Source organism: Perna viridis, chromosome 10 (genome assembly GCF_037379345.1).
Source record: "Perna viridis isolate PV_CMFRI_1.1 ecotype Kerala chromosome 10, ASM3737934v1, whole genome shotgun sequence".
Lineage (NCBI taxonomy): Eukaryota > Metazoa > Mollusca > Bivalvia > Mytilida > Mytilidae > Perna > Perna viridis.
In genome coordinates this window covers 8,602,866-8,629,714 of record NC_142454.1, presented here as the reverse complement: position 1 = coordinate 8,629,714, position 26,849 = coordinate 8,602,866, and the positions used below count along the sequence as shown (strand labels likewise).

Sequence of the window (26,849 nt, the reverse complement as noted above, 5' to 3'; positions counted from 1 at the left end):
ATATTTATTTACTTACAGTATTACAGATTATATAACTGCTTTTACAGCCAGGGAGATGACACGTAAAATGGCAGGGATATACACGGTAAAAGCTGAGAATACCAAGGTGACATCAAAAGATATAGAAGTAGTTGTGAAATGTGAGTTTGAAGAAAGGTTACATTTTATTTGTTTTTAAGTTCTAATGAGAATACTTCAAGATCAAAAGGGGTATGTTGAAATAATCCTGAACTGTCTGTAGTATGCATATTTCATATATTACCCAAGCAATTAGAGTGGGGTCTATATAATAATCACATAACTGTCAGTCCTTCCGTCTGTTACACTTTTTTGCATTAGATTTCTCAACCTCTATTGAAATTTATGTGAAGATATTTGGTATATTGCTTTTGCAAGATGACTAGACTTGCTACAAGTCACTCTCTTTATATTAAAGAATATATGAAAAAGTTTATTGATTGCATGTATCCCTCTGATAGCAAATCTACTAATTATTGTGTGAAAGAGAAGCAGTTAGTAGTGGCAGTATCACAGAGGTTAATTGCATAGATTTTCTGTGTTATATATATATAATAAAGATGGAATTTCCAGGTTTGACATAGATGATATGTGGGGGTGTTTTGAACATTGAATGGCCTGCAATATCTTGTTTCTGCTACCATTTAACACTAAGTGTTTGTCAACCTAAATTCATATCTGCAGGGGTATAATGTTTTTTACCAGGTGTTTCTAGAATAGCAGAGGACGCTTACCCTACCATTGCACCTGGTCCATGCACCCAGTTTTTAGTGGAGTCTGAGTTGCTCATTTGCTTTTGTTGCTTTGTGTGTGTGATTTTGGTTACTTTGTGTTCTTTGTTGTGTGTGTCTGTTTTCCATGTCTGGTCTTTGTCCCTGGATTGTATATTTTGATTGCCACTATAACGTTGGTTCCTTTGATTACCCTTACCCCTTAGTCTGTCACAAATTGTTGACACCTGAATAGAGCCTCCATTTTTTTTACAAATTTCCTTTGAACTTTAATGAATGCCTATTAGTAAAATTTTGTTGTTGTCTGTCATCATCACTGTTTACCTTTTAAGCTCTCCTGGACCATAGGTCCCTGTGAGCTTTTGTCGTCACTTTGTGTCTGTCGTCTGTCATCTGTTGTATGTTTTCTGTAAACTTTTCACATTTTGCTCAGCCTCATAAAAACCGTTTAATCAAACTTGACATAAATGATGTAAGGAAGAGACAAATGATCCTCTTTTAGTTACACTTGATTAAACAAGATGGTCACAAGAGGCTATTTAAGCTTCTGATTGGTCAATGTGCAGGTGCCAATGTTTTCAAACTTGATAGAATAAATTACCTCATGGCCCTTTACAAACAGTTTACTTTATGTATGACTTAGATGGCTCAGGGGATGCAGGAATCATGTAATTATAGATAATCCTTTACACCTTTTGTTTGAATGATCAAATTAGATGACCACTTTATTTTGAATTCTCCATGTGAGCAATTCAGTCTCCTTGAATTCTCTGGTTTTGAAAGTCTTCACCTTTTAGTGGAAAAATATCTAAATTGGCCAAACAAATTCTTGAAAAATTTTGTTGGTTATGCTGATCAGTGAAAACTACTTTAAGGACATGATGTAGTTGAATTACTTGTTTCAACATTTGACTTCAAAACTGTATAAGATGAATGAAAACTTGTATGACCTTCCTTTGTTAGCTTAAATTGCTCTTCTATAGTTTCTGTTTGGTTGAAGATGTATGAAAACTCTTTGTAGCAGTTCTTGCATTTGGAAGACAAAAACTAAAGAACCATATAGGAAGAATCCTTTAATAGGACAAATAATCACATGAGATGATTTCTGCTTTTAATGTTTCCTTTTACAATGGGAGACATTTTTTGGTCAGTCTGTCTGTTTGTCACACAGTTTATCAACAACATGGGAATAGTTTTGTTTTTGCTTTTATCTAATTATATAAACATATTTGTTTCCCATTGCTGAAAATTACAGTCAAACTTCAGTTGATCGAACTCTGATGGCTCGAACACCTGGGATTTCTCAAACACAATGCGAAATAGCAACATTTTCTCCTAAATAATCAATGTAAATAACCTGGGAACTTGAACTTGAACTTGGATTTCTTGAACACTCAAACTGACTTGTCCATTCCTTTGGTAATAACTCTCAATAATTTGAACTTGTCAGGCATTTTATCAGCTTGGGTTATAAAAGGTGTGAAAAACTGAAACCCTATTTAGTTTATTACAGGTAATATTTAAGTAATCACTTAATCTAACATAGTACCAATTGAAGTTCGAGAATGTTCCGAAGTCGGCATGATGAATACATAAAAGAAAATTTAATAACAACAAATTATTGACAAAGGCACTCGAACTGTGAAAGTTTTTGAAAAGCAAAAACAGCATTTTTAATATCAACTAATCAACACAACCTTCCGAAAGTGAATGACAAATATCATAGAACTAACAAAACTTCATAGGAAGTAAGAAATTTCTAACGATTAAGTCGAACTAGGACCAGCAACGAAAACAAATCAGGAATTCTACGAACTTTAATTTTTCAAATTCCTGATAACTCGAATACATTCCAATGATCCCTTGGAGTTAGACCTATCAAGGTTTGACTGTAGATTTTATTTTATTATATTAAAAACTATTACTTGTGAACTGTAACTACAAAATACTTAATTCTTCTACATTAGTTATTCAAGCTCTACGGAGTCTAGTTTTGTGTTCAGTAAGCCAGGTTCTACTGTAGTGTAATGGGCTAAGTAATATACATGTATTATGTACTGTTGAAGAATTATTGTTAATGGAGTACCAGTGGTTTTCATGGTTCGGTCAAACCTTGTATTCAAATTCCCAACAAAATGTTGAATTTCAGCTGTAAAATATAATGGCCTACAATGAAAACCAAAAAAATATCAAAATTTTGATAAACCACGAAAACTGATATTCATGAATAAAAGTACTTTACAGTATTTTGATAAAGCACAGATCTATATAGACATTATTATAGATGTAAAGATAATATTGATGTTTGTATTTATAGATAAACCTGACGTTGATATCAATACTAACAAACCTGGGAAGTATTACAAATATGGCAATGACTATACACTTACGTGTAGTACAGATTCTGTTCCACCTGTAAGCTATAATGACATTTGGTTTGAGTTTGCTCCATGTGCAATAAATGCTTGCCCAAAAGGGTCCAGTGACTTATGGAGGAGTCCTCTAGAATACAATATCTCTGTAGTGTTTGAGTCAATGGAAGAGAAGCAGGATCAGTTACAGCTGCTGGCTACAAGGACTGGGGCATTCAGATGTAGGGCTAAGAATGAAGTGGGCAATAGTAGCTCTGCTATTGAGATATTCAAAATCAGTGGTAGGTAAAGTATATTGTCAATACAGTGAAACCTGTCTAAACCAAACCATGAATAAACTGAAAACCAGTCTAAACTGAACCTTGAATAAACTGGAAACCAGTCTGAACTGAACTCTGAGTAAACTGACAGTCTGTCTAAACCAGACCTTTCATATCAGTTTAAATGTAGTTTGAACCAAACACCTGTCTGAATCAAACAAATTTTACAGTTCTAAAGGGGTTTGGTGTAGAGAAGTTTCAATATATAAGGAACTAGTAACTTCTACTATTTATGGCTTGGCCTTATTAACAATGTCTTAATCCTTATTCTCCGCTTAACTCACAAGATTCTCTATTTACAAGACCATATAATTCTTTACATTAGTCTACCAAATTCTTTTTCATTATGTGAAACACTGTCAAGGGATAGAACTTTTCTGCTGATTGCAGGATCTTTAAGATCATGAAATGTTACAACATTACTATAAACCAATTCATTTTTGCTGACAATTATTATCGGGAATATGAACTATTGACAATGGTTTTCTCATACTGTATCATAAGGCAAAAAAATGTGTGTGTTTACGGTCACCCGACTAACCTTCATTTTATTACAGTGACCTTAACTTTTTATCAGCAATTTTCAAAAATTCTGGAAATTCCTGCCTTTTCCGTCACCTGTACTGGCATTTTTCATATTAAACAACAATGACGGCCTCCAGTGCCAGTGTTGCCTGCAATTAAAAAAAAAACTAGCGGATAGACAAGCATGTGCACCATTACAGTGTCTTCTGTTTCTCTCTATGTAGCTTATTTGTCAAGAAACTACAAATGAATTCCCTCCCCCACCAAAAAAAAAAAAAAGAAGGAAAGAAAAAAAAAAACGACCTACAGACCCTATTTTTTTTCTCAGGATGTGACAGTATCACACATATTTTTTTTTGGCCTATTGATGGCCTAATAATCTTTTTCTTTGAGAGAAGCAAATTACATGGCTAATTGTGTTGATTGTCCCCTGATATTTTATGATAACCGTTAGAACATCTGATAATCTGATGAGAAAAAAACTTGTGTACAGAACTATTGCCCTGGTTAAAAACAGGTGATCAACTGAACAGCATTACTGAGGCTTTTTTGGAGTACTATAGTATAAATGTATTATATTTTGTGGTTACTAATTTTTACGGATTCTGTGAGGTGAACATGTTCATAGACATCAATTTTTGTGGTTTAAAAAAAATGATTTGTGTAACATAGTGATACAAATCAATTTCTTGGCTACTATTTTCATGCTTTTCTTTCCACTTTAGATATAGTGAAAATTAGTACATTTACAGTAACTAGTGAAAATGTTACTTTTGATGTACTATAGAAAGTAAATACTGAAATATAATAAACTATTTTATTTATAGAAATGGAGGAAGGGCTGTTCTTGGATATCCCGATCAGTCGACCAGTTGAGGAAGATAACATTAGTATGACATGTTATGCCACATTATGGGAGTATGTTAACATCAGTATCATGCTAAGGAAAGAAGGTTCAGATGAACTCCTAGATGTTACTGATTATAACATGACAACAATAAAAGTAACAAAGTTAGTATTCTATGTAAATTTTGAATAAATTTCACTAATATAAAATAGAAATGTGGTATGATTGCCAATTAGACAGTCATCCACCAAAAGCCATGCAATGGAAATTAAAACTTCTACAGGTCACCACAAGGTCTTCAATGATGGGCAAAACTCATACCATAAACCAAGCTGTAAAAGGTCCCAAAATAAATGAAGTGAAGCTATTCATAAAAAACAAAAATGAATAACATTGAACATAAAAAACAAGGAGAACCACTGTTCCTGGTTTGGGACAGGCACATGAAGCATGTGTCAGGGTTAAACATAGTATTTTTTGTAGATTTTTAATAAAGTTCACTAAGTTAGTATTCGATGGAGATTTTAAAGTTCACTAATTATTCTATAGAGATGTTCACAAAGTATAAAGCTTTCTTAAGTATTCTGTCATTAAATTAGAAGTTAGTATATTTCTATGTATGTAGCCCTGCCATTGCACAAATATAAATGTAAAATTACTTAAGGAGGTAGACCTAGGGTAGGAGACACAACTCTTACAAACTGTTGTATTCAGCATTTTACATCAATCTCATGTAAGCATCGAAGTAACTTGGATGGATTTCATTCTGTTTCAAATGAAAGCTTGATATGCTTTGGTGAAATTGAATATGATGCAAACATATTACTGATTTCGAGAGTTTTGTTCCTTACCCAACGTCTACCTCCATAAGTAGTACTCCAGCTAAGAATTATGCAAAATGTGATACATGGATGGAAAGCTTACATATTTTTATTTTTGATACTTTGTTCTAATTTTTTATAAAAAAAAAAGGGATTAGCATGTTGCTTTATTATTTTTTGCACATAGTCCTTTGTCTTAGGAGATATAAATTATATAGAATGTATTGTAGAATTAAAAAATAAGGGAGATGACTCTGTAAATGACATTAAAATACAATAGAAACTATTTGATTTTCATTGTGAGTTATCACCTAAGATCAGGTGTCTTGGATTGAATAATTATACAGTTTATCATTTAGACCCATAAAGCAACTTAAAAAAAGAAATAAAAATATGTAGCCCTTTTTTGGGTGTATCACATATTTCAGACTTTGCATGATTCTTACTTATACTGATACTTAATATCAGTGGTCTTCAACCATTCCTGTCTGTTGCGATATGCTTTAATTTCGTGGTTGGCTTAGAGACTCGCCACTGGTGCGTAACCAAATTCTAGTAATTGAATTTGATTATGTATTAAGAGATTCTGAAAAGTATTTGTAATTATATTTGGGAGAATTTTGAATAGCATCAACTACCAAAATTAACTTTACTGTTAAGACTTTAAAAAGGTATGCCTTAGTAACTGTTTGTAAATTTCCATTTTAGATCAGATTTTTCATTAATCTTGACCTTAGAGATTAACCACATCAGACTTAAAGATTCTGGGAACTATGTTTGTCTTGGCATCAGACCTAATACAACTGTTCACAGTGAGCCAGACAGGACAGAGAAAAATATCAATGTCAGAAGTGAGTTATCTCCCTTGTTTACTATTTATTGCTAAATATGACTGTTCTTCATTATATACATTGAAACCTGTGAAATCCATACTCTTGTTGGTTATGAGTATTTGATGGGTTAATTGAGAGGTTTGGTTTTCACATGTTATGAGCATCTCTGCCTTAAAACCAGGCAGAAGCTTATGATTAGTGATTCATGTATTTCTTAATCCCAAATATTTTTTTATTGAAATCCTTCATGAGGCCTCATAGAAACTGTGTATAGAAATACAAGTGCAAATGAAAGTTACCCACTGGACTCCAGTTTTCAGACCCTTGTACTAGAGATATTAAATACACATCTGCATGCTGAAAAGACTATAGTTATGAAAAATATGGCAAATATAGATTGGAAAGCATCATTTGTTCAGGGTTTATTTCTGCACCATGAATTGCTTTATGATTTGTAGTGTCTCAATTTTATATAGATCAGTACTGAATGCCAATATGATTAATATATCATGTAATCATTCAGCATTGATGAAGATGTAAGGGAACCATCTGTTTACCTTTCTGACTGCCTGGGTGAATGATTACCATTGTTGTAAGAATAGTCATTTGGAATCAGAATTAGTTTTAATTCTGTAGTTGTTGAAGAAAAACTTGGGTTTTTGTGGCAAAAGGCAACTTTGAATTTAATAGCCGTAGGCATAAATTGTGCTTTGTTGTCATATTGACCTTAGCATTATGACATTTAAGAAAGCTAAGAATAATTATTTCTGCATAATATGTTAAGTTTCAATTCCAATAAACTCTGTAAAGGGAGCGAATACTGTTTCAGGGGGTTAAGCTAGAACCCCATTTGTTTGATTTTAATGAGTTTTCATCTTGTTTAAATTATTTGTGTTCTTTTCTAACTTTGAATTTATTTTTCAGAAATAATGAAACCTTACCCAGTTGGAGGCTCTACTGAGCAGGACCTTAGATTAAGTATTAATGAAGGAATATCTTACAAGGTAGCCGATTGTGAAATGATTGGTGTACCAAAACCCCATTTTAGATGGTACAAAGATGGGAAACTGATTGTGGAAAATAATAATACACTAGGCATATACTTCACAAACAGGAATAAAAGGTTTGATGTGTTCACGTATTTGACAGTGTGATTGATTTTTTTAATGAGGAATGCTTTATTTTGTGTTTCATCACCAAAGTACAAGTTTTCATGAGAAATTTTAAAAATTGAATAACCTTATATTTGTTTGACTGCTCACTATCATTTCAACCAAGGTGCTATTTGAGTCTGAAAATAATTTAGATTAAAGAAAATGAAATGGGAGGTTATTTCTTATATGCATCTTATCCATAGGCGGGGATTTACTGTTTTACACTTGTCCGTCTTCTTATTTTTGTAACTGTTTCATAAGTGTACCATATCATGGGATTGAATATAAGACTTGAGTTAGTACAACAACTGTCTGCTTTTAGGCTTTGCCTAACTGTGAGTTATTTGTGCTCAAATAATGACTGTGTAAATTATATCTTGAACAAGAGGGATATGCAAAACTTCCTTAAACAACTTTTTGTTTTGGTAAAAACTTCTAACACAGGGTTCTAAATTAAGTACTGTAAACATATTCATTTTCGTGGTTGCTAATTTTTGCGATTCTGTCAAATGAAATTATTCGCGGATATCAATTTTCACAGTTTCAAAATAATGATTAGCACTATATAGTGTTAAAAATAGATTTCGTGTGTACTATTTTTTGCAGTTTTCTGTCCACCATGAAAATAGTGAAAATTAGTACGTTTGCAGTATGTCACTTCTGATTGAGGGATTTTAAGCTATCCAAGTGTTTCAGACCCCTACATGGGACATCATGTAACCTATCAAATTTTTGTATCAGTTTTTTCTTTGACTACTTGTCATAATAGCCAACACTGTGAAGCAGTGTGAGGGCTACAGTTATTACATATACTATCTAAATTTCCTGTAAGGTTCTTCTATATACTAACAAAAAAAAGTCATTTCCCAGAAGTAACAAAAACTGACTGTCCTTATGGAGAAAATTCATATCTTCCTTAAATCAAACAAATAAAAATATATATGTTAAGATTACATTTCAGTAAAAATAAATTCACTTTTTCTGATAATTTTCGAGAATATTTCTATTTTTGTTCACTTATTTAAAAAAGTGAATAAGATGTTTTTAAAAAGTTGGGGAAAAACATGGATGTACATACGTGTATCTCCGCTGTTCCACTGTTGCTGTTGTCAAGAACCTAACCTGCCTTGGAAAATAATATAACTCCAATTGTATTATCCAAATCTAGGCATAGCTTTTCTAAGATCTGAAAGGCAATCATTTTTTGTTTGAAATTTGCAGCTGTCAGTTGCATCTGAATTTTATTTACATTACATGATATGTGTAAAATATTCCCATCATCCTTAGAGACCTGTAATATTTCTGGTGTCTGTATAAATTGATCTGACGGGCTAAAACTGTTTACTAGGGATGCTGTTAAGGATTAAAAAGTATGGCGAATTGGTATAAAGTTATCAACCATTTTGAAAGCGAGGGAAAGGGGAGATGGGGTTGGGATTTTGTAAAAACATTCTTTTTTTCCAGTTACCCTTTCATTGTAAAAAAATTCCCTATTATTTAACAAGGCAGATTTTCAAATAAAAGTATTGCACTTGCGAAACAAAAAATTTCATCCAATGCCCCCCTTTTTTGTAATGTCCATTATTATTTTTATGAGTCTCGCACAACTTGTACATGTATGGTAAAGCTTGCAGTGCTCACTAATTTAGGCAATTCCTATTCCATATTAACTTGATATTTTGAAATAAGCTTTATAAAGTTGAACCATACTGTTGGATTTGATTTTGGACATCTGGAACAATAACTTCTTGTTTGCCAACTTCTTTCTTTTTTTTCACATGGTTTTTATGAAAGTTTCTTAACTGGTTTCTCTTCAAATACATGTTAGAATTTCTTGTTATTTTGACACAAACTTGTAGGAGTGCAATATAGTGTTATATATAATTAATTGAGTGAAACCTTTCCAATCTTTTCAATATATTAAATTACATATCCTAGGAACATGACAGAGAGCTATAATTTTTTGAGGTTTTTTTTACCATGTGTTTTGCCAGTCTTAATTTATTTTAGCTTCAAATATTACCTTGTTTTGTCGATTGGCAGGGTTTTTTACCATGTGTTTTGTCAATCTTCAGGTTTTTTTTACCATGTGTTTTGTCAATCTTAAGTTTTTTTTAGCTTCAAATATTACTTTGTTTTAAGTAGAATTCTTTAATTTCAGGTTTTCATAGCAGACCTTGTTCATTCTTTTGTAAAGTAAAATAAAATTTACTAGTTATGTAATGTTTCAATGACTTTAAATGTTTAATTCCTTGAATGAAATCAAATTGAAATTTAAAAAATAACATCTTTTCCAGCTTGGGGAAAATATGTTGAATGTTATGATCTAAGTATATAATTTTTTTCTCCTATTGAATTCATTGTGAAGTCCTAATGCACACTCTTTTTTAACAGGCATTAATATACTGTTAGCACTTTCAAATAATTCTAATTGAAATTAATACGAGCACAATCTTAATGTGTTTAATTACATCTTAAACCTTGGTTACTCTAATTATTAAGGAAGGAGGTTGCACTTTAGTCCTGGTAAGAGGAAAATTTCAATAACAATAAAAATAAGAAATTTTCAAGAAAATCTCGATCAAACCTTTAACAGACATTTTTTTGTCATGGCCTTACTATATTAACTTGTCTAAACCAGAGATATAGTGAAGTCCCCTTTATATCAGTGTATTTAAACCTGTATAATCTGAACAATTGCCTAAACAGAACAGAAGGTTCAGTCTGAAAGGACTTTAGTTTAGGCAGTGTTCACTGTTTAAGGTTCTAAATAGATTATGAAGTACATGTATGTAAAGGAAAGAAATTAGGCCATTTGTGTGGTTGTTAGGTTAGTTTTTATGACTGGACAAATCAGAATTAATACCCAGGATATTGTGTGCTTGCCCATAACATTACAAAAAGTTATAAGAGTATTTATATTGTAAAATTTGTTCGTTGTTTTGAACACAATAATTTATGCAATGTTTAAATTTTTTTTTTATTGTATTATACATGAATTATTCATTATATCAGGCCAAGAAAAAAAATGTCTATTAAAGTTTACATTGGGTAATAAAAAGGATATTTTATTTTTTGAAAGGCCAGGTGAGCTATTGCCATCACTTGGTGTCCGGCATCTGGCGTCCGGCGTCATCGTCGTTAACAATTACACAAAACTCTTCTCCTCTGAAACTTCTTGACTAATTAGAACCAAACTTGGTATGAATGTTCCTTGAGGTATCCTGCATAGAACTGATGTGGGGATTTTTGATTTGTCAAAAAACATGGCCGCCATTACTAAAAATAGAACATAGGGGTCAGACAGTAGTTTTTTTGCATATATCTCCTAAACCGTTATGTTTAGCTGAATTCTGACATAGATAAAAGTGTTCAGCATAATGAGATCTATCTCTGGTCATATTTTGGTTTTAATTTGGTAAGCCATGTTGGAGTTATTGCCCCTTTTCAACGATTTTTGCTATTTTTAATGTTATATCTTTCAAAATCTTCTCCTCTGACACTACTTGACCAATTGAAACCAAACTTGGTATGAATGTTCCTTGGGGTATACTGCATAGAACTGATGTGGGGATTTTTGTTTTGTCGAAAGAAACATTGCCGCCGTTACTAAAAATAGAACATAGGGGCCAGACAGTAGTTTTTTACATATATCTCCTAAACCGTTAGGTTTATCCAAATTCTTTCAATAGCTGAAATGATCTGTATTATTAGGACTACCAAAGTCTTCAGACTCCTTGTAAGAGTTATTGCCCTTGAAAGGGGAAAAATGACTTTTTTTGTAATAGTTTTCAGTCAATATCTTGAAAACTATGATAGATTAAAAGAAACTTTCAATTGTTGAAAAGATCTTGTGATAGTCCTACCAAAGACTTCTTTGGTCAAAATTATTGGACAACTTCTTGTTTAATTTATTGCCTTTGAAAGGCAAAATTCAAGAAGATGAGCGATTCAGGCTCCTGAGAGCCTCTTGTTTAAATAATAATATATGGACACTTATGGGAGGATTTATGACTTGAATAGAGCTAAACTAAAAGATGATAGTTTGTCAGCATTTAAAAAAAAAATACCAATAAAACATTCTAGGGAAAGCAGAAAAAATAGAGAAAGGGGGTAACCTTTAACAGACATTTTTTTCTTGGCCTTACTACATTAAAGGTGTAAAGTACTATTAGGTTTATAGAAAGGAGAGTCAGCTTGTAAAGTGTTTGTCATTACTGTCATTCTATCGTTTGTTAGTGTAGGCAAGGAAGATAAAATTGCCTGGCAGTATGGTTTTTCTTGGATTGTTGCACGAAGGTATTTTTTACCCACATAAGTCAAGAGAAGGATCTCAAAGCTTCAGCAAACTAGATGCTTAAACACCAAGACAACATATTAACATATTCCTTATATCCTTAAATAGCACTTTTATATGTGTACACATACACATGCTTGCTAGTATTACAGAAGTGACAGGTATCGCTAGGATATTGCTGATTTTATGTTTTTTTAAGGTAAAAATATTTCCCACATATTAAATATAATACAGTCTTTATACTATGTAGTTTGGATAAAATCATTCATTGATAAAATTTCCATTTCTGTCAGGGTTATCACTGTTACATTTGGATTTGGGTAGATGTCAAACTTGTTTTTCATTTAATTTTATGGTAATGATGCTCCATTACAGAAATGTAGAAATACTGCTGTGGTCAGAACATCTTTGGGCCACAATTTTTTGTCTTTCAGGATAGGCTTTTATTTTTCACTATACTTGTATTAGCATTTGGGTAGGCTAGAGTTTGTGACCTTAATTTTCAATTTAGTGTTTTTTGTTTTTTGGTTTTGTGTGTGTGTGTGTGTGTGTGTGTGTGTGTGTGTGCGTGTGTCCAGACAAATTTTGCTTTGTTAATTCAATGTTGAAATCTGGCATAACCATTAGTCTGTATGACCTTTTTCCATACAGATGAATTCCATTTTATAATATGTAGTATTTTTATCCTGAAAAAGGAGATTGTGACTTTTAACCATCCAGTAAACTTGGATCTGCCACCATGTACATACTGAAAATGAGTTGATTGACATTTTGTATGAGTAATTGATCGATAATGTTAATACATGTAATACATGTAGAAAAGGGAAAATTTATTTACATGAAGGAATCATTAAAAAATAAGTCGGATGCCAAATTGATCATTAGCAAATGACCTTTTATCAATTTCAGCTTACACATTAATGAGACATCCAAGATACATAGAGGTGTTTACACTTGTGAAGCCTTCAACAGGGGAGGTGTGGCTTACAGTAACTGGACTCTGTTTGTTGGTATGTTACAAGGATGATGGTTGGATTTTTTCTTATGGAGAGGAAGTAGAATATTTTGAACAGAATGTATCATCAGGGTTGCAATGTGTAATGCATTAAACAATTATCATATTGTTGTAAACAGCTGGATAACAAAATTTAATAGTTTGATGTAGCTTTACATTTATAAGACACAGGTCATATAAGACTGCACCTGATTCTTAAAACTTTGCATAAGTTATCATCTGACACCTAGAAATGAATACTGGGAAACTCACATTTATGAACTAGAGATGAATGCCGGGAATGGCACATGGCAACCAAAGTTAAATAAGCAACTTGGATTATAGCTAAAATTCTATATTTTATTGAAACATTTCATTAAGACCTGAAAAAATTTCATCCTTACACCTATATATGTGTCTATATATTTCCTTCAAACTCTTGTTTTTTTTTACATGTTAATTTTTTGCAGGTGATGTAAATAAATATACTCAAGAGAGACAAGAGACAAAAATAATTGTGTCTGTTGTTGTTGTGGCAACAGTTATTATTGTTGCCATAGTGATAATCGTGTGTATGATCTACCGCAGAAAGGCAGCAACCCTGGTAAGTGTAATTAAGGAAGGTAAGGGTTCAAATAATGATGTTACCCATTCTAAAACCCAAACAGGGTTCAGAAATACTGTCATTTATTCAATGTTCTTATTGTTGCAAAAATGCAACTGACTTAAAAACTGGCATTATGAAAATTTTAACATTACTAAAATGACTGCAAAAATGAAAATCACATTTCAGATTTCAATGACAGAATCACTATTATTCATGCATACAACAACTGCTGAATTTACCATGGATAATGGCAGGATAATCAGAATTTTAAACTTTGAATTGGTTAATTGTTTTGCAAACCATGCCCATTTGTGGGAGGATGTTAAAAACTACAGCATTTAGTTTATTATCTGAGTTAAGTTTTATTCAAACTATAACTATTTTGATATATTTTCTACGTGAAGACGTATTATTAAGATGATACTTCCAACTACTGAATTTATCCTATTACAGCATAAAGAACTAGAGAAGTCGTTGATACATCCCACTGGAGATTATAATCCTGATCTTCCTATTGACGAACAGACATCATGTCTACCATATGATCTGAAATGGGAATTCCCTAAAAAGAGGCTTAGACAAGGTATATAGTTTTCTGATTCCTATTTTTTTTATAGGGAAGTATGACATTATATTGACTGAAAATTATTTTTCTTTTAAACATAGTTTTGCACATTTTTTGCAGTAGTATAACTAACTTTGAGTACAAAGAAAACATTTTGGCTGTGGTAAGACTTTCCACTGATCATTCATCCATCTTTACTATCTGTAGAATCAAGAGATCTAATGTGATACTGTAATTTTGCAGTGTACTAAATTTCGCTATTTTTGTAGTGTACAGAAAAGAATGAAAAGTAGTACATGTCAAAGTGATAATTAAAACTATATAATACTAATCATTTTTTGAAACCTTTTGTAAATTGATACCTACATATATGTTCACTCATAACTGGCAAAAATTAGCAACCACAAATATTGATACATTTACAGTTTTTTGTAATAATTATCTTTTCTCTGTCTGCACTTTAGTGTTGATATATTATCAGAGATGGGGTAATTGTAATTGTAATCGTTAATCAGCTGTAATTGGTTACATTTCTTCAAGTAATCATTGTAATCATTAATCAGCCAAAAATCTGATTACCTGTAATTTAATTTTATCGATTGCTTTTCAAAATACCCTGTAATTCTGATTACTTTATGATTACATTATTATTACAGTGGAAATATTAACGTCCCATTGATATCTATGGATAATGTATTATGTCAACAACAAAAAAAGAGTAAAATGATTGTTAATCATTGAATGCTTCTTTGTCAGTGATCTAGGATTTATGAAAATTTTAACTTTCCCTGAATTATTTTTAGAAAACAAATCTCTTTCATACAATACAAATGAAAGATAAAACCAGTGAAATTAAATTTCCCCTGGGTCAAAATCTACTTTCCACGGGTGACAGGAAATGGGAATTCTAGAACACTGTTTGTATAAATTTTTTATTTGTTTTTTCTTCTTTTTTTTTGTGAATATATTACAAAATGTTAATTCAATACCAGCAAGTAAAAAAGAAATCTAATTATTCTAATGAAAAAATATATGTAAGAGCTATCAAAAGATCCTTTACAATTGTTTTAATGAATTTGATAAGAAGTACAAAAGTATATTAAAATTTATCTTCTCATTGCAAATACCCATTGTTAAAAACATATTGACTGCCAAAATGCAAATTGAGTTCATTTCATGATTTTAAACTATATTTTTGTACAGTGAATGTGTAATGTTATTATGGAAAGGGGATCAAACATGTCAGATCCACCTATTTTGGAGAATTTCATTTCGCCTAAAGATGCATCAGAAAAAATCAAGGCACAGTGTAAACATTGTACAGCTATTATATCTAGGCATACTAAGACACCATCTAATTTTCTGACACATCCGAACCTTTCAATTAATTCATAGTTGTTTGCAAATTCATTGTAATCATATGTAATCATGATAACTTGCCAATGTAATCATTAATTTACTTTTAACTTTTAATTTACAATTACTTTCAGAAATGCTGAAATCATTAATTTAATTTAATCATACATTTGACAAAATAATTGTAATTTGATCAGTTACATTGAAAGTAATCGGACCCATCTCTGGATATTATATTTCAGGCATTGTACTTGGACAGGGAGCGTTTGGTCGTGTCATTAAGGCTGAAGCTATTGGAATTGTAGACCATGAAGATGTATCAACTGTAGCCGTTAAAATGGTCAAAGGTTTGTATCTCACATCCTTATTGTTAACAAAGTCTTCATAAAGGTATTTAATGTGAAATAAAGTCCTTGATTGGAAGCACTGGGAGCCTGATTTCAGTCTGACAGGTACTGATGTCTTTGGGAGCTTCCCATATAAAGTCGGTATTTTCGTATTTTGCTTACTAAAAAGTGTTTATTACATCTTCTTCAATTATTATTTAAATTTATAAACTTTTTGTTCCCACATGCTTTAAGAGTAGGCTTTCTGGCTTTAGCCAGAAACAATAATTAATACTGGTCTCACTAATTATTGACAAGAAGTGACAAGAACCATCAAGAACCATCAAGATGTCTAGAAAAAGTGACAAAAGGGGAAAAATTGACAAGAAGATTTTTTAATATATCTTTATATTAAACTTTTTCCTCTTACAGGTTACACCTGCTTCATATTAAAATCAACAAACAAACACACAGAGAAAAAAACAACTTTTCTCTCCTCATATTTTGTCTATTCTTATTTTTTGAATAGGGAATATTTTTACATTTTGTTAATTGTTATTTTGCTAATAAGATATATATAACATTAAACTAAATTGTTCATTCCAAAGATTAAGGTACATGTATTAGTGTTTCTTGAATCAAATTAAACCTTGTTTTGAGGTGTTTTGTAGTGTATAGCCTGATATTTGGTTCTTTTCCAACTTAACCCCATTTTAATAGGCAAGTTACTGTTGATGCCGTTTTTATTTCCAAAGACAATTTTATTGTATCTGTGAACAGATTGTACAGACAAAGAACAGATGATGGCACTGTTGTCAGAGCTAAAGATTTTAATTCATCTGGGTCAGCATCTAAATATAGTCAACTTACTAGGAGCTGTCACCAAAGAAATCAGATATGGTAAGCATTAATGTCATAATGAAACAGTTTTCAATCTGGATGGAACAAATCCTTTTGGCATAATGAGGCCAACATTAAAATTCAACATTTTCTGACTTTACCCTTTAAAGCTTCAGTAGTTACATATTTTATTTTTATTCTATATCACTCACATGTAAACATTATTTGCTTTTTTATGATTTGTAGATTACCATTAGCCTATTCAAATTAGCATCAGAGTTTATTTACAGCTCAGCCCACAGTTCAGATTTCATGTCATGATATGTAGTTAGATTTTGTATAAGATTACTTCCATCTAATAGTTCTATGATTATGGTAACTCTAACATTTCAGGAGAACTGATGGTTATAGTAGAATACTGCCATTTTGGAAATCTCCGTAACTACCTTATCAAATATAAGGAATCATTTAAAGACACCATGGAGGACTATGTAGACCCAATGGATGAGAAGAGAAGGGAGGCCAACAGAGACTCTAGGACGCCATATTATGTCAACAAAGCCCCTCTGGAGGATTCTGCAGATAACATTGGACCACCATTAACAACTAAGAATCTTATCTGCTGGTCCTTCCAAGTAGCAAGAGGAATGGAGTATTTGTCATCAAAAAAGGTTGGTATAAGAAGAAAAAAAAAATAATTGTCTATGTGATATTCAGACATGGTAAAAAAAATTTTATAAGACTCTATACATATCTATTTATCATGACTGTCATAAAAACTTTGAAGTATATGTTAACCCGAGAGGATAACAAAACATGGCAATTTGTAAATGCATGATATTAATAGATTTGATGATTACATCTTTTACAAAAAAAAATTCCAAGCAACTTTAATAGGTAATCATTTTTACATTCAACTACTGATCTTTTCTTTTTTTTTTTTTTGCTTTTTATCTTTAAGGTTATTGCTTTACATCAAAGATTTATAATGATACTTGTCCAAACTGAACCCTGGATAAACCAATCACCTGTGTAAACCACACATCTTTTTTCAATACTTTTTAACCTGTATAAACTGAACATCTGCCTTCACCAAACAATTTTCTCAGTCCAAAAGTTTGGACAAGTACTGTACTTTTTGTTGTGCTTATAGAGTGAAGTCTAATTGATCACCAGTAACTTTTCAAATCTATTTATTTTCAGTATATCCATCGTGATTTAGCAGCCAGAAATGTCCTGTTAGCACATGATAATATTGTCAAAATCTGTGATTTTGGTCTTGCTAAAGATTGCTATACTAACCCAGAGTATCACAAGAAAGGAGATGTAAGTCTGTGGTTCTTAGTACTGCAAAACATACTATGAATAGTTTTTTAACAGTATTATACCCCCACTCAATGAGTAGATGGTATATTGGAATCATCTTGTCCATCAATCATTCTATCTGTCTCAATTTCATCGCAATTATCTTGACTCTTAATGGATGGATTCATTTCAGTTTTGGTATGTTGCTCTATAGATGGGGCACAGTTTTTTTTGCTGTCGGATAAATAAACTTCCTATTCTTGTGGGGTATATCTAGTATGACAATTTGTCCAACTCAATGTTTAAAGTTGAAAGAAATTGGTTAACTGATAATTTTTATGGATTATTAATTTAATTTATTGAAAGAATAATCAAGGGAACCAAGATTCTAGTGGAAATGAAAAGAATGTAATCCAGAGATAAATATCAGACTGGCAAAACAGACACCCACAACAAAGAACATTAAATATCCAAAATAATAAGTCCAAAGTATCAAAAGTAAGTGAGCAACTTGGACCACTGAAAATTGGGAGCATGGACCAAGTGCACCGGTAGAGTAAGCCTCCTCTGCTTTTCTAGAAACACCTTCTAAAGTATATCTTAATTGTAGGAGTCAAAACAATGGAAGAAAGTTTGGTATTATTATAGAAGTACACCTTATAAACTTGAACTATGTCTTTATGGCTTATTTTCTTTGAATGGTTATCAATTAAAGATCATTGAGTATAATCTACTTGAGATACAGTGGTTAAGTGGGGTCCAGACCAGTTATTCATTTTCTAAAAATGTTAAATTACAAAGTGTCATGTAGGTGCTAGAGTTCCAAATGTTATGACTGAAAATTGGTGATACTAGAAGATTTAAAATTCAGCTCAAATCAACAATCAAATACAAAGCAGGGTCCACTCTATTAACCAAGTTCTCTGGTTACTATTTATAGGTATAAAATTACAACAAATTAATCAAAGTACTTAGCATTACGCAAATTAATTCTACACCTGTATCACTGTTAAAGTTATTTTCAGTTCTTATTCAATTGTATCTGCAGGGTCCAGTACCTGTGAAGTGGATGGCTGTAGAGTCTTTAACACACAGAGTGTACACTAGTAAAAGTGATGTGTAAGTAAACTTCATATTTGGTTAACCAAATGATTATAAACCTAGTTCATTGTATTACACGTAAAAGACAGACCGTACAACACTTGAAATTGGGCAGTATAATGGAACATGCAGGAATCAAGCAAGATAAGTTTAATCCAAAACCTTTGAACTTTGTATGAAAACATAGAATTTCATGTAAACAAAATAGGAACAACAATTTTCATTGAAGAAATGAAAAGCTTTTGATTAATCAAAAAATTAATAAATTTCATCAATGACATCATGAAAATTTGTTGAGGATATGATTGGTCTTAAAAATTCTTTGCCGAAGTCATGTATTATGTCCTATCATTTGATTGCAGTAAATTAAATTTTTGAGTATATTCTTTATTGATTTCTTTCAGATGGTCATATGGTGTATTCATATGGGAATTGTTTTCTCTTGGTAAGTACATGTAGTAAATGCCTATGATTTTGTTGATAATAATTGTCATGATTAAATCACTGAATTTGATAATTGAAGCAGAAAGCATTACATAGGATATTAAGAGTGGGAGGTCATAGAATTAATCCAAAGAATTACATATATGACTACAAAACTTGTGGTCACTGCTTCTCCACCAGGCATGCAACGTACCTGTATAGGAAATAGAATTATTGCTGGTCGATTTGGAGTATATATAAAAATGTGTCTGAGTGGGATGACATGCCTACGCCCCTCCTAAATTGGTTAAAAAAAAAAGTTTCACCCCATAATATGTTTTGCCTTGCTTTGCACGACATTTAATTCAATTAATGCCCCCCTAAACTCAGATCCTGGATCCGCCCCTGGTTGCTTCTGTAGCTTGCACAACAAAAATCTGACTCAGCATATTGTAATTAATAGTAAAGGTGTGATTGATCAAATAGTAATCAAGGGAAGAAAGATTTTAGGGGAAATCAAAAAGAAAAGAATCCAGGGACAAAGACCAGACATGAAAAACAGACATACACAACAAAGAACATAAAATAACCAAAATAATACATACAAAGTAACAGAAGTAAAAGATAAACTCAGACTTTACCTAAAATTAGGAGCATGAACCAGGTGCACCGGTAGGGTAAAGGTCCTCAACATTTTCATCCAGAAATTCATGAAAGATCTGCCATAAGACAGTAACCAACAATCAGTCAATCAATATATATTGTAGGCTATTGAAACGCACAGGTTCATACTCATTAATTTGATCTGTTTCTTAGTTCTTCCTTGCAATGTCTCATATGAGGGTAGGTTTTCCATGGATTAATTTTTTTTCTTTATTTTTGTCAGCAAAATATTTATGATAGAGAAAAAAAGTACCATGATTTACTGTATTATTTATAATGATATATATATTTCATCTTGATAGGTGGTACACCGTACCCTGGTATAGAAATAAATGAGAAGTTCATCAATCTACTTAAAGATGGTTATGTAATGGAAAAACCAGAACATGCTACTGAGGAAATGTAAGCTTGCTTATACTCCTACTGGCTTGTCTGTCAGGCTGTCAGTCTATCCAGCTGTTTCTTTTTCTACAAGAATGACTATTGATCAAATTAGCTCTGAGATAAACAGTACAATGTCATATTTTTTCATGGGAGTTTGTACATTGTTTTAACTTTTTGTATTTGAATAAAAGTACCTTATAGATTTTAGAAAGTGTTTGAGATACTAAATGACTAAAATTGTAGAACAGAACAAACAATATTGAAGGGAGTAGAGGGACAGATGGTTGGCTCAGATAGAATAATGTGTCAGAGTGGGGTGGTATGCTTACCTATTGACTGTTGCTTCTGTGAACTTGCATATAAATATCTGACTCAGCCTGTCGGACTGGTACAACGCAGGGTCTGTTTGATTGGTCTGTTGTTCTTGTCCTGAAATGCATGAAATTCTGCCATAGGATGTTAAACCCTAATCAATCATTTTTGGGTTTGTTTTTTTTTGGTAAATAGGTACAAAGTTATGAAAGCTACATGGAGACTTGAAGCTGAAGATCGACCAACCTTTAACCAGCTTGCCTCATTAATGGGTGACTTCCTGGAAGCTAATGTTAAACAGGTAATATATATATGGTTACTGGTTACAGGATTAAACCAAAGAAGAAAGTGAGATCCCTCATTGAAGTATCTTTGTTTCTTAATAAGGACATAAGAATAAGTTCTGAATTTCTATACAGACTTAAAAGTTATGTTAATTTTTTATTACACATGTTTTCTTTAAAAAATATCACTTATTTATTTATTTGTATTTATTTTTTTGTGAATTGGTAATCACGAGATATTGAAATTGTAAATCATTACTAGCTGTTATTGAGTATTGTCAAAGCTTTGTTTGTCTCTCCAAAGTGACTGGAATTTGCTTATTCCTAACTTGCTTTCCAGCTTAATTACTCTTAAACTAAATATGTTAGGTTTGTGTATGTCATTAAACTATATCTAATTATTTTTGTAACAGAGGGGTTCGGTGAGTTGTGTGTACACCTGGGTAGTTGGTGCATTATATGATATAAACTATGGCAAAGTGATACTGCATATGTACATGTATACATACATCCAAATGTTTAATACCTCATCTGTGACATGTTCAATTTGTTTTGTTTAAAAAATTTGCAACATTGTCATAATGATGTTTTTATTAAGTGACATGGGTTGATAATTGTCAAAAAAATGTTCTGGTTTCAATTTAGATAAATAAAAAATTATAGTGTAATAAGTAAGAGATTGTTTAATGGATGTGGTCAATTATATTCTGTGAAAGTGTTACATGTATTTGAGGTATTAATTTATAGGTTTAGTTGTACTGTGAAAGTAGTCTTTATTCTTTGTAATCATTTTTTTTACTTAAACACAATTTCATACCTTAAGTGTAAATTGACTTGATGTGATTGACATTGGCAAGTCTTCTTGATTATTCAAAATTCTGTTAATATGATAGACTTACATAGAAAAAACCTTGAAAAATTTTAAAGAAACTTAAGAAATTGCCTTTGAAATTTTTGCTCAATGGAACTTTCACAATATCATTCATATGGGATCCATTTCATTGCTTGATATCAAACTCATCTTTCACTTTACTTTTCTGTTTCATAAAATGATTTGTTCTTTTTAGAAGAATTAACTTATTTTCCAGCTGTTAACAAATTTAATAGGTCAGTCATTTTTTTCACAGATTTCTCAATTTTTATTTAACTTAGGAGAAACCCATTGATTTGAACTCATCTTTAATCTTACATGTAATATTTCTTTGTTTTTTAATCTCAGTCCAGCTTTCATTTTTTTTTTTGCTTCATTAGTCCTCAAACCATGGTACAACCTGTTTTTATTTTAAAGTTTTTCAACCTCCCCCACCTTAGAACTCAAATGGTTGCTCATCCTATCATTCTGTATATAGCCATCTTATCTATCATATCACTTATGCCATCAAAGAATCAATATGCAGTATTACAGACACCAAATAAAATAAATTATATATATAGTTAAAACTGATGTCATAATAACCATAACACCATAACTTTAAATGCCGGCTAATTTCAAATAAGCTTAAATGCTTTGTGTGGCCTATTATTGACTTATTTCTTAAGCTTCTTCACATTAACTTGTAGCAAGAAATTTTATATATTTTACTAGTATGTACATGTAGTCTTTTGTTCACTCTAAGAATCAAATATAAACTTGAAGAGAAGAATTTTGTAAGTGAATTGGTATTATTCAAGGTTCAGATAGGAAAAAAAATATTCATTGGCTTTGAAACCATGTACATTATCCCATAGACAATCTTAGCTTTATTGACACTTTACAATTAATAGCATCTCAAGAAAGTTAAATATTTTCCCTCCATTTTATCCCACAATCTTTAAACTACTGTGGTTTCATTATTATATGTTTTTTTTTTAACAATTTCCATGGTTTCCTTTGGTTATCTGGGACCATGAAATTAAAATTCAAAGGAAGAACAAAGAAATCTACAGTAATAAATAGTCTGGTAAAGTAACACAGATGTTAGGTATTGTTGGTATGTCATGAAGGTAGAAACCATAGAATTCAGTAAACAGTATGTTGCTGTTTGAGTAGTTCATTTAACCGAAAATCAATTTTTATTAGGCCCATCCTTGAGGCTTCAAGCATTGTGTTAAGACAGTTTTTATTAGGCCTATCCTTGAGGCTTCAAGCATTGTGTTAAGACAGTTTTTATTAGGCCCATCCTTGAGGCTTCAAGCATTGTGTTAAGACAGTTTTTATTAGGCCTATCCTTGAGGCTTCAAGCATTGTGTTATGACAGTTTTTATTAGGCCCATCCTTGAGGCTTCAAGCATTGTGTTAAGACAGTTTTTACCAGGATAGATTTGTAAGAGTGGCATTCTGAATACTTGGGTTTTTCCAACATTCCAATTTTGATGATTTTGGTGAATCAAGTATCTGCAAATATAAATACAAATATTAAACTTTAAAACACATGTCAAAATAGTTTCAAGTCTGCAATGATATCAGATATATGCACAAATTTATCAAATATTTAAAAAAGATTTTTTGACCAATGGACTAATCATATAAAGTACCCAATGTGATGTATTTATTTTTTCCAACCACCATGCTTGATACATGTGGAATTATATGGAATCATGGTATTAGATCAATGAAAACCTTGTAAGAATTTTTTTTTGGAAAAGTATCATTAGTATTTTTTGCTTCTTTCTTTGTGGTGCCCAAATAAGCTTTATATTAAAAGTACATGCAATGTTTTGCACTACAAAACACTGATTAATTTTCACTAGAGGAAAAGTTAGTTTATGAACATTTGACAGAATAGGCGGAATTTATCAACTATATTAAGTATTTCAGACTTTCTTATCAGATTTTCACAAGTATTTTTGAAAAAGACAACAGCAAAGATTTTTAAGACTTAAGACTTATGATGACTATTTATTTTTCAGTATTACCTAGATCTGAATTCTTCTGATTACTTTAAAATGGACAATGGAGATAAATTAGAAGAGGACTTAAGTAAAGGTGGTGCTTGTGGTTATGATGGATACCTCAAAATGAATGGTTCTGTGTCAGACTATACTAAAATGGAGCAAGCTCCTCCCATTCCTACTAATCAAATTGCATTCATGGATGAAAAGGATGATAAGAATCATTACCTAAACCAGAAAAAATGGAGGAAGGAAAAGGCAGATGACATTGAGCTTCAGCCATTAACTGAAGGAGATGACTCTGATAATGTTGTGTTACGTAAAAAGCGAGAAGCTTCACCAAACAATATCAATACATCAGTAGATGTTCATAGAAATGATGATACAGACAGTGGACATTCTAGTACGTGTGTTCCAGGAACCTCCCCTCCAGACACGGGAGATGATGGGTACTTAATACCAAAGTCTGGACCTGAAGGAGGATTCACAAAGAAAAATGGGAACAAAAAGAACCAATTGGACAGTTTCTCTACAGACTATCGTCATGGCGATGACCAACCTCCACCAACGTATTCCACAGTTGTAGAAGATGGTGAAATTCCTGTATAGTGCTAATTGATTACATACATTTCTTGCTATACCAAAGAGTATTTATGAAGTGTTCTATAGAGATGACTGATAGGATTCAGGAAAAAAATAGATACAGTAGGGTTATGAAGCCTGTGTTATGTTCAAAAGGTCACAAGTTCATTCCTTAGAAATATGTCATTTTATACTCAAATGATGAGATTTTTTTCAAATGAATACTATGCAGTGTTAAGATACATTCTTATAAATTACTACTATGCACTAAAAAGTTGCTTAATAAAAAGTTGTACTGGATCCAAGCATTATATGAGTTAACAGTTACTAACAGTAAACATTAACAAGTTTTTGAATATTGCATCATTTATATTATGATGCTGTGAAAAACTTTTAATGGGATAAGAGTGCAATTACTATGAAATAAAGAGTTCAGACTTTGTAATTTTAAGGCTAGCTCAGTTTTCACAGAACTTGATGCTCCATACAGTTCTTCTAGTGCTAGAATAGTTTCTTTTATTAGGATAGTTTTTTTTTTTTTTTTTTTTTTTTTTAAATACATTTTGTTAATTAATGAGTGTTTTGTAAAAACTTTAAGTATCTGTGTATTAAAACCAGCCAAATTCGTTACAAAACTGTATTGCATTGTTCATAAATGATAACATTATGTTGTTTGCCTTACTTTAAATTATCAGTGCCTGACTCTACCATTAAAAGTTGACCTCAGGTGAGTGTAAAAGATAGTAGATCATTTGTCTATAAATAACAATGGAACCTTTCATGCTATTTTTTTCTGAGCAGACTCAATCAGTGCTTCCACAAGGAAATGCAACATTTATCAGTAAATGAGTGGGTGGTATATTTTAGAATCACCTTGCCATTCCATGGATCGGAATTTTGTCGGTATTATCTAGGCTCCCAATGGATTAAATTAGGTGTTTGGATTTATATAGAAGGGGCATACAGTGTGAGCAATTTTAGGAGCTGTCTAATATCAACTTCCACTACATGAAGAAGAAGGTTTATTTCTAATGAAGGGGCAGTCAATGGGCATATAAATTACCAACAACGATTACAGTGATTACTTAAAATATAACATATATAAAGACAAAAAATAGTTTGATATATTACAACATGGGTGTGAATAAGACTCAGCCAGATTCTGATACCATAAAATATAAGTCTAACTCGCATGTTAAATACATGATGAGCATATACAATGAGGTTAACCTGTGTTAATCATCTCAGTGAGATGCAGAAACTGATAAATATACAAATGTACAAGTGCCTAGCACAACAATGCATGGAACTTTATGTATGGAAAAGTGTTGCATTACCCTGTGAGGAAGCACTGACTGAACCTGCTTGGAAAAATAACATTCAAGTGTGTATAACAGAATGGTTACGCACCTGTTGTTAGTGCAATATTGATTTTAGGTTATTTTCATAATTGTATACAAATGTAGATCTTTTATTTGTTTTGTTCATTTTATGGCAGAAAAATGCAGTATTTTAGAAGGAAACAACAACAATTTTGCCATATTTTTTAATCTTTTTAATGTCTTTTTGATGTCTTTATGTATTCTTTTACATATTTTTTCTTTTAGTTCATTTTTTAAAACTGTTTACTTCTTTCTAAAAAATACTGTTCACATTTTCAGTTTAAGGTCAACATTTTGTGCCATAATTAAAATGAAGGACCAATATTGATGTAAGACTTGACATGTGTGTTGAATATGAGCATGAATTGTATAATAAATAACCTTGTACAGAGGATTGTAAGTGCTGATTGGGAATATTGCTGTGTATTGCTGTTGATGCTTAAAAAAACATTTCTACAAATACTTTTTAAGTACTGTATTTTGAGGTTACCAACTTTCGTGGTATGGGGAACAAAATGTGAATTTGTATATTCGTAAATTCTTTAGAGAATAACAATTTTATTCATATTCTTATATTTGTGGTTGTACAAATCCATCATACAATTGATTCAAAATGCTCTTTTTTGTTAAGAACAAATCTTAATGGTTTGCCTAACCTACAAAATGATAATTGGTATCCTGTGAACAATAATAGTTTAACACTACAGAAATTTCATATATAATGTACGAGTATCATTAATCTTGGCATAATGAATCAGTCCAAATTATTATTAAATGGCTGTACTAAATATCAAGTCAGTGCAGTTTTTTTAAGTTGTATTGAAAGGACTCCATAGGCATTCTCCTGAAAAAATAAATCTACATTGTATATCATTTTTCATGGTATAAAATTAGTATAGTATCCCCTGCTCCCTAGTCCTTGTTCAAATCACATTA

At 31.6% G+C, this 26,849-nt stretch overlaps 1 protein-coding gene across 1 annotated transcript in view; it reads left to right on the top strand.

The window, feature by feature from the left end:
- LOC148604402 (vascular endothelial growth factor receptor 1-like) overlaps nucleotides 1–24,703 on the top strand; it is a 71,251-nt gene extending 46,548 nt beyond the window's left edge. Inside the window, exons 11-29 of the mRNA XM_088550154.1 lie at nucleotides 19–140; nucleotides 3,067–3,402; nucleotides 4,794–4,977; nucleotides 6,343–6,485; nucleotides 7,392–7,590; nucleotides 11,861–11,920; nucleotides 12,828–12,928; nucleotides 13,383–13,516; nucleotides 13,973–14,102; nucleotides 15,683–15,787; nucleotides 16,547–16,666; nucleotides 17,000–17,277; nucleotides 17,810–17,932; nucleotides 18,960–19,030; nucleotides 19,417–19,457; nucleotides 20,401–20,500; nucleotides 20,990–21,095; nucleotides 21,492–21,500; nucleotides 23,968–24,703. Of these exons, the coding sequence (XP_088406280.1) occupies nucleotides 19–140; nucleotides 3,067–3,402; nucleotides 4,794–4,977; nucleotides 6,343–6,485; nucleotides 7,392–7,590; nucleotides 11,861–11,920; nucleotides 12,828–12,928; nucleotides 13,383–13,516; nucleotides 13,973–14,102; nucleotides 15,683–15,787; nucleotides 16,547–16,666; nucleotides 17,000–17,277; nucleotides 17,810–17,932; nucleotides 18,960–19,030; nucleotides 19,417–19,457; nucleotides 20,401–20,500; nucleotides 20,990–21,095; nucleotides 21,492–21,500; nucleotides 23,968–24,558 (2,953 nt within the window). The 3' untranslated portion in view covers nucleotides 24,559–24,703. The remainder of the gene's footprint in view (nucleotides 1–18; nucleotides 141–3,066; nucleotides 3,403–4,793; nucleotides 4,978–6,342; nucleotides 6,486–7,391; nucleotides 7,591–11,860; nucleotides 11,921–12,827; nucleotides 12,929–13,382; nucleotides 13,517–13,972; nucleotides 14,103–15,682; nucleotides 15,788–16,546; nucleotides 16,667–16,999; nucleotides 17,278–17,809; nucleotides 17,933–18,959; nucleotides 19,031–19,416; nucleotides 19,458–20,400; nucleotides 20,501–20,989; nucleotides 21,096–21,491; nucleotides 21,501–23,967) is intronic.
- The last annotated feature ends 2,146 nt before the right edge of the window (nucleotides 24,704–26,849 follow it).